The following is a 16,587-nucleotide window of genomic DNA, read 5'->3' on the forward strand; positions in this document are numbered from 1 at the left end:
AATCTATTCTAAATGATACTGTAGACCAGATGCACTGGGGACTTCCAGGGGCTGGACTGAGGGGATGGCTAATATTTTAATTTCTGATTTGGCTCCTTTACTTAATGTGGTGTTGGGGTGGAAAAAAATCTACTCTGCATAATATATTCTTGTGCTCCCGTTACTTTTGTCATTTTCTTATAGATTAGCTGTGTCACAGTATACCTCTACCCCAATATAACGTGACCCGATATAACACGATTTCGGATATAACGCAGTAAAGCAGCACTCCGGGGGGGGGGGAGTGCGGGGCTGCGTGCTCCAACCTAAGCTTTGATCAAAGCAAGTTTGATATAATGCGGTTTCACCTATAATGTGGTAAGATTTTTTTGGCTCCCGAGGACAGCGTTATATTGGGATAGAGGTGTATTTAGAATGTAATGATGTTGTAATTGTGCAGGAACTTCAAAAGGAAATCTATTCAAAAGTTTGTGATGAGGAAGCCACTAATTAGTTTAAATCAAATGAAAGAAACTGTATTTTCTAATACTGTTGACACAAAATATTTTCACTTTTCAAGGCTGCCCACACCTACATCACTTTCAATCCAAAGGTGTGGTCTGGGAGAACTTTTCCAGAGACTTACAAATCAGAAAATAGTTTTAAATGTGTAGCTTAAATTCCACCAAAGGTGCTATGTCCCAAAATTATCTTAGCACATTTCTGCATTCTTCCACACTCCGAATGAATCTAGAAGGCTTAAAGTTGCAGATACCAACCATCTTTCCCAATAAAGAATACTAGACAAGGTTCCCTCTGGAGCTCATTAGCACCACGTCTTAATTGGCTGGGAGCAGGGCCGCTGTTGAGGGAAGCAAGAGACATTTCTTCTGCTTATCTGCTGGAAACTCTGCCTGTGCAGTGCTACCAGTCCCTGCCAATCTGGAAATTAACACATTTGCTGTTGCTTGATAAAAATTATTTTTTCAAACTGTACATTCTTGAATGTTTTCCTTTCAAGATTGTTATCACTGTCAATCACACCAAGCTGCTCTTCAGAAATGTGCACATATATATATTTAACACACACGAGCACACAGTTTAAGATTTTTGTTTTTTAAAATAAAAATAAAATTTTTTTTCTTAGCTAGAAACTTCTCAAAAGCAGGTATTTAATTATAAAGGACGCTTAGCAGAAATGAGTCTGAGCTATGAGTGCTTCATTTCAAAAAAATAAAAATAAAACCACATCAGCTTTGTCATGCCATGAAACTGCTTTAATTCCACTTCTCTCCCCCCCCCCCCCATCAAATGCTGCACCAGCCCTGCGTCCCACAATGGTTATGCAAGATAACTGATCAGTATAAGTCTTTGTCTGGATGTAGAGTGATTCCTTTTGATAACTAAGTTTGGGGTTGGAGTGGGGGGAGGTTTTCCAGGACTGAATACTGCAGCTAATGATCACCTACAGGTCTTCAAAACCTTGGTATTTGTTTTATTAAAGTGTGTCTTTTTAAAAAAGATCTGCCTTTAAAGACCTTCCTATTCCAATTCTAGGTTCTGATGCCATCTGCTGCTCAACATGAGTAACTTCATATCATTTGTTTTAAAAAAAATAATTGCTCTTTAGGGTGGAACAAGGTGTGTGACTCGCTGAAATGCCCCCAGAATAAAGAGGAGAGGTTTTTCTTTATTAGAATGATTGGAGAGGCAAAATGCTCCTAATGTTAAACTGGAGTGAAAACCATTTGAAAACCCAGTGGAAGCAAAGTAAATTGAAACTCTGTAACTAGCATGGTATTCCACAGCATGTGATGGTAGCACATTGCCACAGTGAATCATAGAATCAGAGGACTGGAAGGGACCTCAAGAGGTCACCTACTCTAGTCCCCTGCACTCATGGTAGGACTAAGTATTATCTAGACCAGGGGAGGGCAAACTACAACCCGCAGATCCTGCCCATCAGGGCTTTCAATCTGGCCTGCAGGATTGCCGGCGCAGTGGGGCTAGAGAGGGCTCCCTGCCTGCCCTGGCCCTGCGCCACTCCTGAAAGCAGCCAGCACCACGTCCCTGTGGCCCCAGGGGTGGGGGCAGAGGGCTCACTGTGCTGTCCTGGTCTACAGGCATCGCTCCCTGCAGCTCCCATTGGCCAGGAACGGGGAACCGCGGCCAACAGGAGCTTTGGGTGTGGAACCCACAGATGAGGGCAGCATGCAGCGGAGCCGACTGCCCCACCCCACCCCCAGGAGCCACTTCCAGACATGTGGGCCATTTCCAGGAGTGGTACGGGGCCAGGGCATTAGCCCCCACTGCACACTGCCACCCTAGAGCCGCTTGAGGTAAGTAGTGCCAGGCCGGAAGCTCTCACCCCGCACCCCAACCTCCTGCCCTGAGCCCCCTGCCGCACCCCTTCTGCACCCCAACCCCTTTCCCTGAGCCCCTTCCTGCACACTGCACGCCCTCCCATACCCCGCACTCCCTCCCGCACCCCAACCCCCTGCTCCAGCTCTACATTCATGGCCCGGCACACAATTTCTCCACCCAGATGTGGCCCTCTGGCCAAAAAGTTTGCACACCCCTGATCTAGACCATCCCTGACAGGTGTTTGTTTAACCTCCTCTTAAAAATCTCCAATGATGGAGATTCCACAGCCTCCCTAGGCAATTCCAATGCTTAACCACCCTGACAGTTAGGAAGTTTTTCCTAATATCCAACCTAAACTGCCCTTGCTGCAATTTAAGCCCATTGCTTCTTGTCCTATCCTCAGAGGTTAAGGAGAACAATTTTTCTTTCTCCTCCTTGTTACAATCTTTTATGTACTTGAAAACTGTTATCGTGTCCCCTCTCAGTCTTCTGTTCCCCCAGATTAAACAAACCCAGTTTTTTCAATCTTCCCTCGTAGGTCACATTCTCTAGACCTTTAATAATATTTGTTGCACTTCTCTGGACTTCATCCAATTTGTCCACATCTTTCCTGAAATGTGATGCCCAGAACTGGACACAATACTCCAGTTAAGGCCTAATCATTGCAGAGTAGAGCAGAAGAATTACTTCTCGTGTCTTGTTTACAACACTCCTGCTAATGCATCCCAGAATTATGTTTGCTTTTTTTGCAACAGTGTTACACTGTTGACTCATATTTAGCTTGTGGTCTGCTATGACCCCCAGATCCCTTTCCGCAGTACTCCTTGATGTCTGTGGCCCTTCCTCTCTGGCACAGACCTTACATTAGTGATCCACAACTTTTTAATCTTGAGGCTAATTGTTTGTGTGCTGTATTTAGGGGCTTATCTTTAAAAGAACCCAGAATCTTGAGCTAGCGCAGAATATGTCAGCACATATCCTGAGTGGGGCGAACTGTGATAAGTATATATAACACTGGCATGCTGTGCCCTGCCCTGCTTATCTGCTACTCCCAGGTGTAGTTGAAATTGTTGCTTACGACTGCTAAATTCCACAATAGTTTAGGATTTATTTAATCTAGTGATCCCCTCTGTCTCACCACAGCAACTATGGTTCATCAGGCCAATTTTGGTTTCATTTTCTTGAGTGTTTAAACTCTTGATGTGTGCCAATCGAGGGATCAACCCTTCAGTATTTCTCTGACTAGATCGAACCTTAAGTAACAAATGTAATTGCAGATAGGAAAGACAAAATATAAATCGTAATGCTGTTTAAGCTTAATGCTTCCCAATCACAGGATAGCATTTTCCCACCTGCCCTGACATTGGAGTGTCATGGAAGTGCTGACCTTTGGTCAGGCCAGTGACTTAAGCAGCTTGGGGGAAATAGGGGGTTGGTGGGAGGGGGCAGTGGGGTGAGAAGAGGGGGTGGGGGGAATTTGGGATGTGCAGGGCTGCGGCGGCCAGGGAAAGAGCCGACTTTCCCCAGCTCCAGAGCCATGGCTGCTGGGGAGAGACGGCCCTCCTTCCCAGCCTCAGTTCTGTGGCTGCTGTGGTGGGGGAGAGGGGAAGAGACCCCCTTCTTTCCAGCTTGAGGGCTGCCGCAGTGAGGAAGAGAGGGCACATCCATTGCAATAGCGCTTTTATCCAAAACGTTTTACAATAATTAGTTAATGGTACAAACAACATTTGGGAAGATGATTAAGTGGTCTGCGGGGAAAAAAAAAGTTTGAGAACCACTGATTTAGAGGATATGTCTACATAGCACACCCCCCCCCAAAAGGTGTTCTTAACTCAGATTAGCCTACCTCCATTAGCTGGCTCAGGTTAAAATAACAGACAAGACATGGCAACTTGCCTTGTAACTCTGATTAGCAGCTCAAGTGTAACAGAGCAGCCTGGGGTTGAACCCAAGTTAAACTTGTTGTCTTTACTGCTATTTTAAGTTAATGCACATTTTTGTGCATAGACCAGTGATTCTCAACCTTTCTAGATTAGCGTACCCCTTTCAGGAGTCAGATTGTCATTGCATACTCAAAGTTTCACCTCACTTAAAAACTACTTGCTTACAAGATCAGACATATAAATATAAAAGTGTCACAGCATCCTATCATTGAAAAATTGCTTAATTTCTTAGTTTGTACTGACTTTGCTAATGCTTTTTATGTAGGCTGTTGAAAAACTAAGCAAACATCTAGATGAGTTGATGTGCCCCCTGGAAGACCTCTGGGTACGCTGGTGTAGGTGAATCCTAAGTGAAGCCATTGGTGGTGAAAAAGTTATTACAATGAAAATGATTCACCCTTCTCTGCTGGCCCGTAGTGTCTCCAGATGATACATTTCTTACTTCTAGATGTGGTTTCAGCTTTCACTCTGAATGATTAAGGGCCACATCCTGTCTGTCATCTATGGCAGCGCAAAGACCTGGACTGGTGCTGCTCCTTTGCAGAAAGCATGGCTGGATTTGGAGGTCCACAACCACTGTATACTGTGAAGCTTTGCAAATTTTGATTACAGTGCAGAACTCCAGGGAGTTGTGGGGCTGAGGTGGGACCAGCGTCGATGGATCTGTGGTTTATGGATCCATCTGCCATTCTCCTCCTCCGCCATCGGGACTGGTACAAATTTGCAGCTGCAATTGTGGCCACAGTAGTTGCTCTGGGGCTTATGGAAGAGGCCTCCTCACTTCAGCCTCAATCCATTATCCCTATGACTCAAGCCGCACACTAGTTCTAGGACTATATAGTCTGTCCCTCTCATGGATGGCTGCATACATATTCCTGAACACGCGATACATCATGATTGCATGGTATAAAATATACTTGCACATATGTTCGCTCATGCATCCTTCTGCCTCAGAGTTCATTCTCTTGTGTTGCAGCTTTGTGCCCGAGTCTCCTTCCTCAGAAAGCAATGTTGTTTCAACAAGGAAGCAGCCACCAAATAGCTGGCTGTCTTCTCTCTCTTCTCAAACGGAACCTGCCTCCATGATCGATCAACACGATTCCTTAAAAGACCAAAGGAGCACAAGTTTGGACCGTTCCAGTACTGATGTGGATTCAACTGATGGTATTGAGGGAACCCTTCAAGCAGATACCTACCCTGAGGAGAAAACCATTGACTTCTCCTTCATTGATGTAAGTCTCCATAAAGGGAAAGAGTTGTTCATTTTTAAGTACGTTACCTATACTGTTAGCAAAATGCTATGCCATGTCTTTTCCCAACTTTATGTTCAACCTTGTGCTATGCTGCTTTATCCATTAAGGCTTCTTTATTGAGTTCCTGTGTGAAAAGTTCAAGATAAATTGCAATGAAAGTTCTTGTGACTGCCCTTCCTATTAAGTCTGTGTGAATTCTATTAAAAGAGTCCAAAGGGACAATGATTTGCACTTCAGTTGGTCATTTTTCAGTCTGCTCCTAGGAGACATGCTGTGAAAAAGAGTTTAATGGCTCTAAGAAATGGAAGCCATACATTTCTGAGACAACGTAGTAAAGTGATACAAATTGCTAGTGCTCACCATGCAGTGAGAAATGCAGATTAAGCTACAGATATTGGATTTGAATACTACTTTTCTCATTGACAATGGTACCATCTTTTTGCAGTCTTTTTAATGATTTTAGTTTAAAGCGGATCTTTTGAGAAATTAAGAATCCTGAATTACAGGAATGTTGGTAATATAGTGCCTAGTCATGCAGACTGTACTCAGCTTTAGTGCTATACGAGAGCATACCTAGAGATAATGTTGATTTCTCCTTTCAGGTACAATCTCTGTGAATTAAAAATTTATCTTGAATAAGAGTTACTCATCTTTTATTATACGTCAGCTAGTGGCAGATACCGTAGAAAACTTCCTATGAATTGTTACATTCTACACACACACACACAAAATCCCCCTTGTTTTGTAGTAGAATTTACAGCTTTGCGGAAGGTGGAATGTAGAGTGTTGGCAGAAGCCACGACAATGCATCTATTTACGTATTAGTGTGGCTGTCCTAAATAGCAGTAGTGTAGCTAAATGGCAAACTGCACTGTAAAATGTCTGAAGGAGGCTAACACTTTCTCTTCCCGTAACTAAGGGTAATAGACCAGATCCTGGGCAGTGCAGCACAGTGGTTTCACACTTTACTGCCAGGGGATTCTGGGTGTAGGGTACCTTGCAGTGGCCTCTGCTATAGGACCATACATCCCATCCTCCCAGCAGCTGCAAGTGCCATTTCAAAACAGTGATGACTTCAAGCAGAACTGTTGAAGTCTAGAAGGCCCCTATGCTGTTTGGGTGAATGGCTAGTTTCTGAACTGAGAACTTTTAAAATATTTATTTTAAAATAGAAGCTTTCACAGGGGAGGATGGAGGGCCCAGGGCCTCTGGGAAATGACTCAGTCATAATCAGCAATGAATTATATCACTAAATACAACTGCAGCGGCCTTTGCTCTACTGTAATCCATTCAGTTTTCCTTTGTGTATGGAGATGGCATTGTTCTAAATAACTGATTATCTCCTTTTTACCAAAGTCCATGGTATTTAACTTTCAGTCTTTTTGTTGCTGGCAAACAGCTTGACATTTCTGAGGATGGGGACCAGTCAGAGCTGGGAAAATATAGCAGAAGGAAAGAGAGTTGCATAATCACTTTATGGTTTTGCAAATCCCTGCCTTCTGATTGGCTGATGGCCATTGTTACCTAGTAAGAGCACACAGATTATCATAGTTTGGTTATCAAAAAATAAATCTGCAGTGATTATACAGATCAGACATCCGGAACCAAGCAGAGTTCAGGGAACTGTCCAAATGGGAAACCACTGTAGTTCCATATCGGTTATTGTACAGTGTCTTAGCACTCTGAATAATTTTGATTTAATTGGAGTTTAAAATAACAGTGATAATAATTTAAAACAAAAGTAGTCTTAATTAAGCTGAAATATGTTTATGCTTAAAAATAAGACCTGAAGCAGTTATGGAATGAACCGCTCTATTTTCAGACTAATTGAAATTCCCACATTTGAGGGTAACATTTTTCTCTTTAAAAGCAAACTTCTATACTGGATTCCAGTGTCCTGAAAACCCGTGTGCAGCTCAGCAAAAGGATTTGCCACCGGCCACCTAGCTCCCATTCGCTCAGGAGAAGCAGATGGATAGAGTCCGAAAACAAACTCTCTGCGATGCAGGAGACTGACAGCACTTGGATGTTTAAAGACTCCACAGGTATCCCTCTCAGTCCTGTGAAATAATTAGTCATGGTGCTGTGGGACTGGAGATATATTATGTCCTCCATAGAATCTTCTCTCTTCGAGCTAATGTCCCGGTGGGTACTCCACTTTAGTTGTGTATGTGCCCGCACATCTTCAGAGATTTTTGTCAGCAGCGTGTGCAGGCCCACATGTCTCTGTGCTTCAGCCTGAGGCTATACAGTGCGGGGTGGACTCCAGTTCCTTCTCAGCCACCTGTGACTAGAGATGTCCACTAACTTAGCATACCTACCTTGTTTTTTCCTTGTTGTTCCTATTATTTTATTATTGTTAGTCACTTATTTTAGTTTGTTTTACATTTTCTTTCCCCACCACAAGTTCTGTGGTTTAGTGGGTCCCCCCTTTTGTTCCATAGTCAGGGCCTCTTGCCCTTGGCCCCTGTTCATTTGCAGCCTTTCTTTCTTGGGCATGCCCAAAACCCTGGGCTTCAAACCCTGACAGACTTGACACAGGTCCTTTCCCCTCAACAATGGGCATTCCAGCTGTCGTGGAGAGTCTCACATCCTGTCAAAGTGCAAGTCTGCTTTAGCTTCAAGAGCAGATCTGGGAACCTGAGAGAGGCTGAAGTTGCTCCATATTGAGCATGCACTTTGAGACCTGCCACCACTTCAGAGTCCAAATCTTCCCCTGCACCTTTCCACCCTCTCACCCATACACTGGGGTCAGCCTCTCAGGCCGGTCCAGTGATTTCTTCAGTTCCAGTGAGCAGAGATGAAGGGGCACCTTTTGAAGACTTCAGAATCTACTAAAGAGAAAATACCTTGATCCCCAGATGGGAGAAATTGGCCCAGAGACCAGGAAATAAGGAGACTTTGCCACACAGTATGGGTAATGTTGAGGCTTATAGTTCCTCTGGTACCGAGAGGTTGGTACCTCCAAAAAAGGCTTCTAGCACACTGTGTACCAAGAAGTCTCTCAGCAAACAAGTGGTAGTCTCATTGGAGCCCTCCAAGCAGAGGGAGGGACTCTTTGAAGAAAGCATCTTTGATCTCTTCCTTGAGCCATAAAGGGCATAGGACCATACCATCCATACTCTCTCCAGTACCACTTGACGCATCTCAACCTGAGGATCAGGGTCTAAGAGCTCTGATACTGGTTGGATTTCTTTCTCAAGAGGCTCTCCAAGTGTCAGTAGAGCCCAAATTCCCTCTCCTGAGGAGTACCAAGAAGGATTTTTGCCAGTACTGATGTACCCTCTGGTATTGGCATACCCTCCAGTACTGCTTAGCTCCTCTGCTGAATACAAGGGATGACACTTGCTCAGACTCAGACATTTCCCTACAGGATTCTACCACCTTTCCTGTGCTATATCCCAAGGATGAGACCACAGGAACCAGTTGACATCTGACCCGTCAGCCTTGGCAATAGCATCCTGGAGGTCCCTCTCCCTTTCCTTATGCCCTGCCACTTTGGACTTTCTGGAACCCTTGGATCCTGTCTGGTGATCAGTTCTATAGAGTGTCCCCACTGGTACCCCAGAACCCTCTTCCCAAGGAAGATTCTTTAGAAAAAGAAGAGCTAAGGGCAGAGGAGAAGGCACTACCATCTAATAAATCCTCTTCCTTATGAGACAAGGTAATTATGTTCCCTCCCCCATCCTACGTGGGTGACTTCAAAGACTTCCAAAAATGGATGAAGCGGGTGGCTGAGGCTTTAACAATCCCTTGGAGGAGATACAAGAACCGCAGCACTCCCGGTGCATGTTTTACATACCTCTCCTCAACGTGAGGTAGCCTTGCCTATTAATGATGCCCTATAGCCTCCAGCCCATACACTATGGCAAACACTAGCTACTGCCTTGCCTTTATGCAAGCAGGCTGACAAGAAGCACTATGTACCAGCCAAGGTCAGAGTGCCTTTTCTCCCATCTCATCCCAAACTGTCTGGTAATCAATGCCACTAATGAGAGAAGCAGGCAACATTGGTCTAGATCAGAGGAGGGCAAACTACGGCCCGTCAAGGCTTTCAATCTGGCCTGCGGGATTGCCAGCCCCCTGGTGCACAGGGCTAAGGCAGACTCCCTGCCTGCCCTGGCCCTGCACCATGTCCCTGTGGCCCCTGGGGGAGGGAGGAACAGATGGCTCCGTGTGCTGCCCTTGCCTGAAGGCATTGCCCCCCGCAGCTCCCCTTGGCTGGGAAGGGGGAACTGCGGCCAGTGGGAGCTTCGGGGGTGGTATCCGCAGGTGAGGGCAACGCACGGCAGAGCCGCCTGTCCCCCCCCCCACCCCCAGGAGCCACTGCCAGACATGCTGGCCATCCTGGAGCTGCTTGGGGTAAGCGGTGCTGGGCTGGAGCCCACACCCCAAACCCCTCCTGCACCCCACACTTCAACCCTGAGCCCCCTGCCACATCCCGCAGCCCTCCTGCGCCGCAACGCCTTGCCCTGAGCCCCCTCCTGCATACCGCAGACCTTTCTGCACCCCACATTCCCTCCTACACACCAGCCCCCTGCCATACCCCTCCCACAGCCCAATCCCTTGCCTTGAGCCCCTTCCTGCATACTGCACACACTCCCTCCCATATCCCAACCCCCTGCCTCAGCCCTACATTCATGGCCCTGCATACAATTTCGCCACCCAGATTGGCCCTTGGGCCAAAAACTTTGCCCACCCCTGGTCTAAATCAACATCTTACAACAATGATCTTAAGCTCCTGCACCTTCTTGGCCACAAATGCTACTCTTTGTTTGCCCTGGGTAGGCAGCTATCATGCCTTGATGACAAAGTACAATGATATGAACTATAGCAAGTGTTCTCACTTTTGCCACAAGAGCAGAAGGACCAGTTTCAAGCCTTCATCACCAAAGGTGATTGTCAAAGCGTGTTTATGGTCTTCTCTCAATCAGCTGACACAGCCTCTGGTTCTATGGTAACCACCGTAGTTATGCATCAATCTTATAGCTGCAGTCCTCTGGCCTCCCCAGGGAAGTACAGAATACAGTGGAGGATCTTAAGGCTCAATGGATGGGAGAAAAGAGTGTACGATCAAACTAGCCCCTTCTGCTGATTTCTGTTTGAGGGACATGAAGAGCAAGTTATCCCAGCTATTGCATGGTTGAGTGTGCCGACTGCTCTGTTCTCATGTTGCTAGTAACTAGCTGCACTTGTGTGCATGATTAGTGATCTGACTCGATACAAATTGCAGTGTTCATTTTAAGACATCGAATCAGAAACGTTAATATTACAAAGCTACAGCTGTTTTTGGTTCAAGCTGTGACCTCTGATGATCATTGTGCAAAGCCAAAATGTAGTAATTTCCAAGTAAGAGGCCAGTGAATGTGAGTGAACTGAGCTACTGTAAACTTTAACTGTAACATACACACGTGTGCTTTTATGCTTTAATGTATAAATGGAGCAATTCAGAAGCAAGAGCTGAATTAATTTAAGTATGCAATTCTGCCCTTTTACAGCCCTAATAAACAGAGTCTCTCTACCATTAGGTATTTACAATGTGCCCAACGCCATGGTTTGAGTGCTTAAGCATGTCACATAACTTTCACTGAGTCTTCGTGATTCTACTATGTTACATTGTTACATAGGAAGAGGGTTATGAGGTCAAGGCATGGACAGGAAGTTTGCTGACCAACTTGCTTTGTTTCTATTTAAATGCGTCTGGGGTGAAATAACATCTGGTCATTGTAATTTTTGTTAGAAGAGAAATCTACAAAACAGGAAGAGTCTGATGAGGAAGAAAAAATACACCGAACTGAGAGATCCTCAGCTGTGCAACCTCAGAGACTTCCTGTTTTTCCAGGCATGGACCACTCTGTTCTCAAGGTGAAGATAGACAGATCATACTAGATTAGGTCAGGGGTCCATCTAGTCCAGTATCCCATGATTGACAGCAGCCACCATCAGATGCTCTCCAGTAGAAGGTGCAAGAATCCCCGAAAGGGCAATTTATATATTAACCCAGCAGTTCTCAAACTGTGGGTCGGGACCCCAAGTGGGTTGCGATCCCATTTTAATGGGGTCGCCAGAGCTGGCTTAGACTTGCTGGGGCCAAAGCCAAAGCCTGAGCCCCACCTCCCCCGGCCAAAGCCTGAGGACTTCAGCCCTGGGCGCCGGGACTCTGGTTACAGGCCTTCTGCCTGGGGTGAAGCCCTTGAGCTTTGGCTTTGGTCCCCCCACCGGGGGCAGTGGGGCTTGGGCGGGCTCAGGCTTTGGTCCCTGCTCCTGGGGTCGTACAGTAATTTTTGTTGTCAGAAGGGCATCGTGGTGTAATGAAGTTTGAGAACCCCAAACAGTTCAGAGGAGAAAACTTGATGATCTGTTAGATGGCCTAAGAAACTTATAGCAATATTGTAAATAGTTTTTTCACTCATTGACCCTGTATTATTGATGATAGAAATATTGGTAGTGGTTTAGAAGGAAATTTAACTTCATAATAGTTTGTATATGTTTTCACAACAGCTTAGATTTATGGTAAATTCCATTATAAATGTATGCAGTTTATGGATTTCAGGCTTGTGCTTTCTGCTGCTTCATATGCCAGTGAAATGATTCGAGTGATCAGATTGTCCTCCAAGGAAATCTAAAAGCAGCTTTTTAAAAAATAAACCTTTCTTCTAGGCTCAGCTTCGGAAAAGACAAGAGCCCGAGAGTCCCAGTGAAATAAATTCTGCACAGCTATTTAAATCCCAATTCCAGCAAGGAGCTCCTGGTGGCAGGGTACTGCCCTCTAGTGCTGAGAAGGAGAACAGGTGAGAGAGCTGTTTAAATCCCAGCAAGCAGTAAATTCAGAAATAGCTGGTCATTTCATTGCTAGGATCCTAGAAGGATATGGCTTATTTTGTTTTTGTTTCTGTAATGAGGTATTGTCATTGTAGGATAAAGTTATTTTGCTGTATCCTTAGATCAGAAGAAATGTCTCCTCAATGGCTGAAAGAGCTGAAATCGAAGAAGAGGCAGAGCCAGCATGAGAATCAGGTTTGAGAAGGTACAGTACAGTAAAAATAGAGGTGTTACTCTGTAGAATTTGCATCTGACTGCTTTGCCGTGAAGTCTCCTGTTTTTTCAGCCAAAAGAGATTCTTAGCTGATGGAAAAAGTAACGTGCAGTTACCTTTAGCCCTTGCAGTCTGGCAGAAACAATGTATGTTCAGGTATTCTCACCCTATTTCCATAGGGTCTGGGTAAGCTCTTGCTGTGACTGGTACAGCCATGTCGCTGGACATGCAGCAGACACATCTTTGCAATGCTCAAGCCCCTTAAAGCTGATGCTAATGATCTGAAGCTTTGAGTGGAAAATCTGTTCTGAACCTGCCTGTACACTGACTCTGCAAGCAAAGAGTATACACATGTTGTATGTAACTGTGCACTCCATGTCCAAGACAGTACAATATTTCCATAATGAAGCAGGTCCGATTTCATTGGAATTTACTGTACAGATTATGCTATTTTCCCCTTTCCTAAATTGTTGTTTAGCCTTATTTACTACCCCAGATGAAGGCACTATTAACTTCTCAACAGGCAATTCCTTGACGATAACATTCATCATTCTGCTAATTTTATAACAATATGTAGAGTCCTACTACTAAGTGTTGTCATTGTTTAATGGGCAGGTTCTGCAGATAGCTATTTAAACCATTGGAGCACTTGGTTTCAGTGATGCTCTTAATACTTCATATGCAATTTAATAATACAAAATAGTTTGCGATTGCGGCTGCTGCACCAGCAACACGCAAAGAGCATCGTTGATGGTGCACACGTGTCATGGAGACTTGAGAGTCCCGAGGGTGATGGGGTTGGTTAAATTGATGAACAGTGTCATACAGCAGCTATTCAAACAGCTTCTGTGTTTTATTTCCTTTTCAGACACCAATTATGACTAGGAAAAGACGGAGAAGTATAACAGAAGCCTTAACTCATCTGAACCTAAAATTCACACATCATGCTGCTGCTGTTTGCTTCCTGCCTCGACTGCTATGTGCATGGTGCCTTCCTGCTTTGTGGAGAAAGCTGCTTAATATTCATAGACAAATACAAAGCTGTATCTTCTCAGATAGGGAAGGATATAGTCACTTTAGAACTACTTGAAGTAAGAGATGGTGCAGTATAGTTAGTAGTTCAGAAGGTCTTGCCAGAGGGTGACATTTGTTCTAGGAAATACGGCGCATCAGAAAAAGTCCCCTTGCCTTCAAACAAAGATGACATCTCTGCAGAATTAAGCTATGTTCAGTAACTCAAGCATGTGAATGCTAGTAAGCGTGTCAAGTGTAAAGGCTGGGGTTTGTATTTGTTTATGAAAATAACAAAATTTTAAATTATATTCATCTTTCTTGTGAACTAATAGTGGTTCCTATTCAGAATGAAGTTTGTGGAAGAGAGAGTGAAAGAACAAATCCTGTTTACGCCATATTAAAAAATGAAACTTGACTGATATTTTTTTAAAGATATTTTTGATTGGCTGATGCTTGCACATGATCTGCTGATCAGGCAGATCGAGTTGATTTTTAGATTGAGCATAATGTTAATTTTTCATTCTTTAACTGAGATTATCTGGTCTGTCAGCATGTAGTATAATTGCATCATTAGAATGTCATATTCTTAGGATGATAAAGCAATAATGTCAACCAATTCTCTTTAAAAATAGATGTAAATATTGTTTTTATTTCTCAAAAAAAAGAGACGAGGAAGGATGTATAGTCTTATCAATATGAGGGTTCCAGGTAATTGTTGAATGTCATTCTAGAAGCACCTCAGATTGTCCCACTGGATATTTTTATTAGTTACCTTTGTAAATATCAGTTTTAAGTGTTTATTTTTATGCTGATTTTGTAGGATAATCTAAATGCAATCTCTCACTTCTCAACTGTTTGTTGAAATGATCTATACATTTTACTTTGGTAAGACCAAATGTTGGTATGTCAGCAATGTAGATAATACTAACATCACAACACAGATGTGTCAGTCACATCAGAAGATTTTTGATGTTTTTGGATCCAGATTCTGAAATCGGCTAACGAAGAAGTTCATTTATAAATAAATTATAAATGGATACTGTATTTAAAGTATGTATTAGTTACTTACTTTTCCCCAAGTGCTCTTTCCAGAAAATCTTTTAAAAATATACGCTAACAGGAAAGCTCATTCTGTAAGGTAGGCACCCCCAGGACTCCGATAAGGAGAGTAAGTGACATGGAAAGGAGAATTGAATCAAAGTAGAAGAGCTCTTTCTATTCTGCTATTCTCATAACTTTCTGTGGCAAACTGTCTGGGCCTGAACAGTCAGATATGATGAAGTTGCACACAGTTGCATTGTGGGAGCAAAACACAGAGTTCGCTGTCTACTGCACTGCAGTTCTTGTCTCCTACTGAAAGGTTATTATATAAATTAAATGTTAAAAATCAGGCACCAGCACTTGCACGCATTTTCCCTTTTTCTTCTCAGCGTTTCAGAAGGCTTGTCTTATGTGGTACTACCACAACAGTTCACCTGCTAGTCAAAGGGATAACCTTTGTCTGCCATCCATCAAGTTTTTAGCTGCCATAAACCATGTGCCAACTTTTGTCATAAAGAAGTCACAAATGAGGTGATTTCACTCCCAGCCTGTATTTCAGTAAATAACTGCAATATCTCAAGGATATGACCGGTATGCTCTTCTCCCTTTTACTATCAGAATTCTAACAGTAGCACCCCTTATTTTATAGAAATACAAATGAATATTTTTTCACTTCAAAATAAAAATGTCTTTGTTCAGTTCTTTGCCCTACTCCATGTAAGAGAGGTGACAATGCCAGATATGCTGTTTTACAGTTTCTTCTGCCACAGCTCAGTGAATTCTCAAATATTACTGCCAAACGGAGTCACACTTCTGCCCTCTTTCATGTGGCTAACCCCCCTTTTCCCCTCCTCCCACCCATAAGGGGAAGGGGGAGAAGCTTCCAGAGGAGCGCAATTGTCCAAACTATTAAAGAGACACTGTTGACTGCTTTTTAAAACTAGTTGTATATATTTTCTGCCCATTGTTTATGTGGTGAGTGACCTGTTTTTATTTTGGAAATGTAACTTTTAGGCAAGCTTTGTATTTTTCTGTGCTTGTAATGCATCAGCCAGCTTGTTTTGTCAGATGTGTACCAGATGTTCTTGGTGGTGTTGGTGTGTACAACTTGAACAGTATTAGCTGCAGGGTTTTTAGGTGTGACAGAAGAATGTTGGTCACTTTTAATTTCCCTTGCTAAGTGTGTGAGTGGCTTTTTTTTTAAGGTATTCAAAACCCAAATAAATTTATTTGTGACCATAAAAATGCTGAGGGAGGTTTAATTTTAGGATTGAGCAACTTGATAGTGTCTCTTTAATGACAAAAAGAAAATGAGTACTTGTGGAAAAGTACTCCTTTTCTTTTTGCGAATACAGACTAACACAGCTGCTACTCTGAAACCTGTCTTTAATGACAGAGCATTTTGTCTAACGCTTCCTGATGCAACAAAATGAAAGCCACAAACTCTTCAGATTGTTAGCTGCAGTGTTTTTGCTGTGCATTCTGGTATACTGAGGGGATTGGTTTTGCATATTGGCAAAGCCCTTTGAATGAGTATGTGTTTCCATTTCTTTATGGACAATGCACTGAAATTTACTGTAGTTTTACTGCTAGTGAGAAATGTTTAATCTTATATATGTCTGACGAAAAAAATCTTTAGGATGAGGTTGAATGGGATAGTGTTTTTTTTTCTGATCTTTTATTTCTTCATATTGTATGTGAATTAAATATCTATTTTCTCTTGTGACTCCAGGTTCCCATCATGTAATTATTGACATCGTAAATATTTATTACACATATGATAACATGCTGTAAAACTCCTTTCTTTAGATTAATTCCATTTTAATTTCAAATAATGCTTATGAAACTTTTTACTATTTTACTTTAACAATCACAGATTATAACTTGCTGTTAATATGAGCCAGGAATGAGCTCTTACCTGCAGCATGTTCTTCATGTATGATTTTTTTTTGTATTA

At 43.2% G+C, this 16,587-nt stretch overlaps 1 protein-coding gene across 5 annotated transcripts in view; it reads left to right on the top strand.

The window, feature by feature from the left end:
* The window catches only part of KIAA1671 (KIAA1671 ortholog), a 109,532-nt gene extending 93,176 nt beyond the window's left edge, over nt 1–16,356 (top strand). For all 5 annotated transcript variants that reach the window (XM_038373531.2, XM_038373533.2, XM_038373532.2 and 2 more), the window contains 6 exons: nt 5,263–5,518; nt 7,410–7,584; nt 11,280–11,404; nt 12,200–12,330; nt 12,484–12,566; nt 13,444–16,356. In XM_038373531.2, the coding sequence (XP_038229459.1) occupies nt 5,263–5,518; nt 7,410–7,584; nt 11,280–11,404; nt 12,200–12,330; nt 12,484–12,562 (766 nt within the window). In that variant the 3' untranslated portion in view covers nt 12,563–12,566; nt 13,444–16,356. The remainder of the gene's footprint in view (nt 1–5,262; nt 5,519–7,409; nt 7,585–11,279; nt 11,405–12,199; nt 12,331–12,483; nt 12,567–13,443) is intronic.
* Nucleotides 16,357–16,587: the final 231 nt, after the last annotated feature.

This window comes from Dermochelys coriacea, chromosome 15, assembly GCF_009764565.3.
Source record: "Dermochelys coriacea isolate rDerCor1 chromosome 15, rDerCor1.pri.v4, whole genome shotgun sequence".
Classification (NCBI taxonomy): domain Eukaryota; kingdom Metazoa; phylum Chordata; order Testudines; family Dermochelyidae; genus Dermochelys; species Dermochelys coriacea.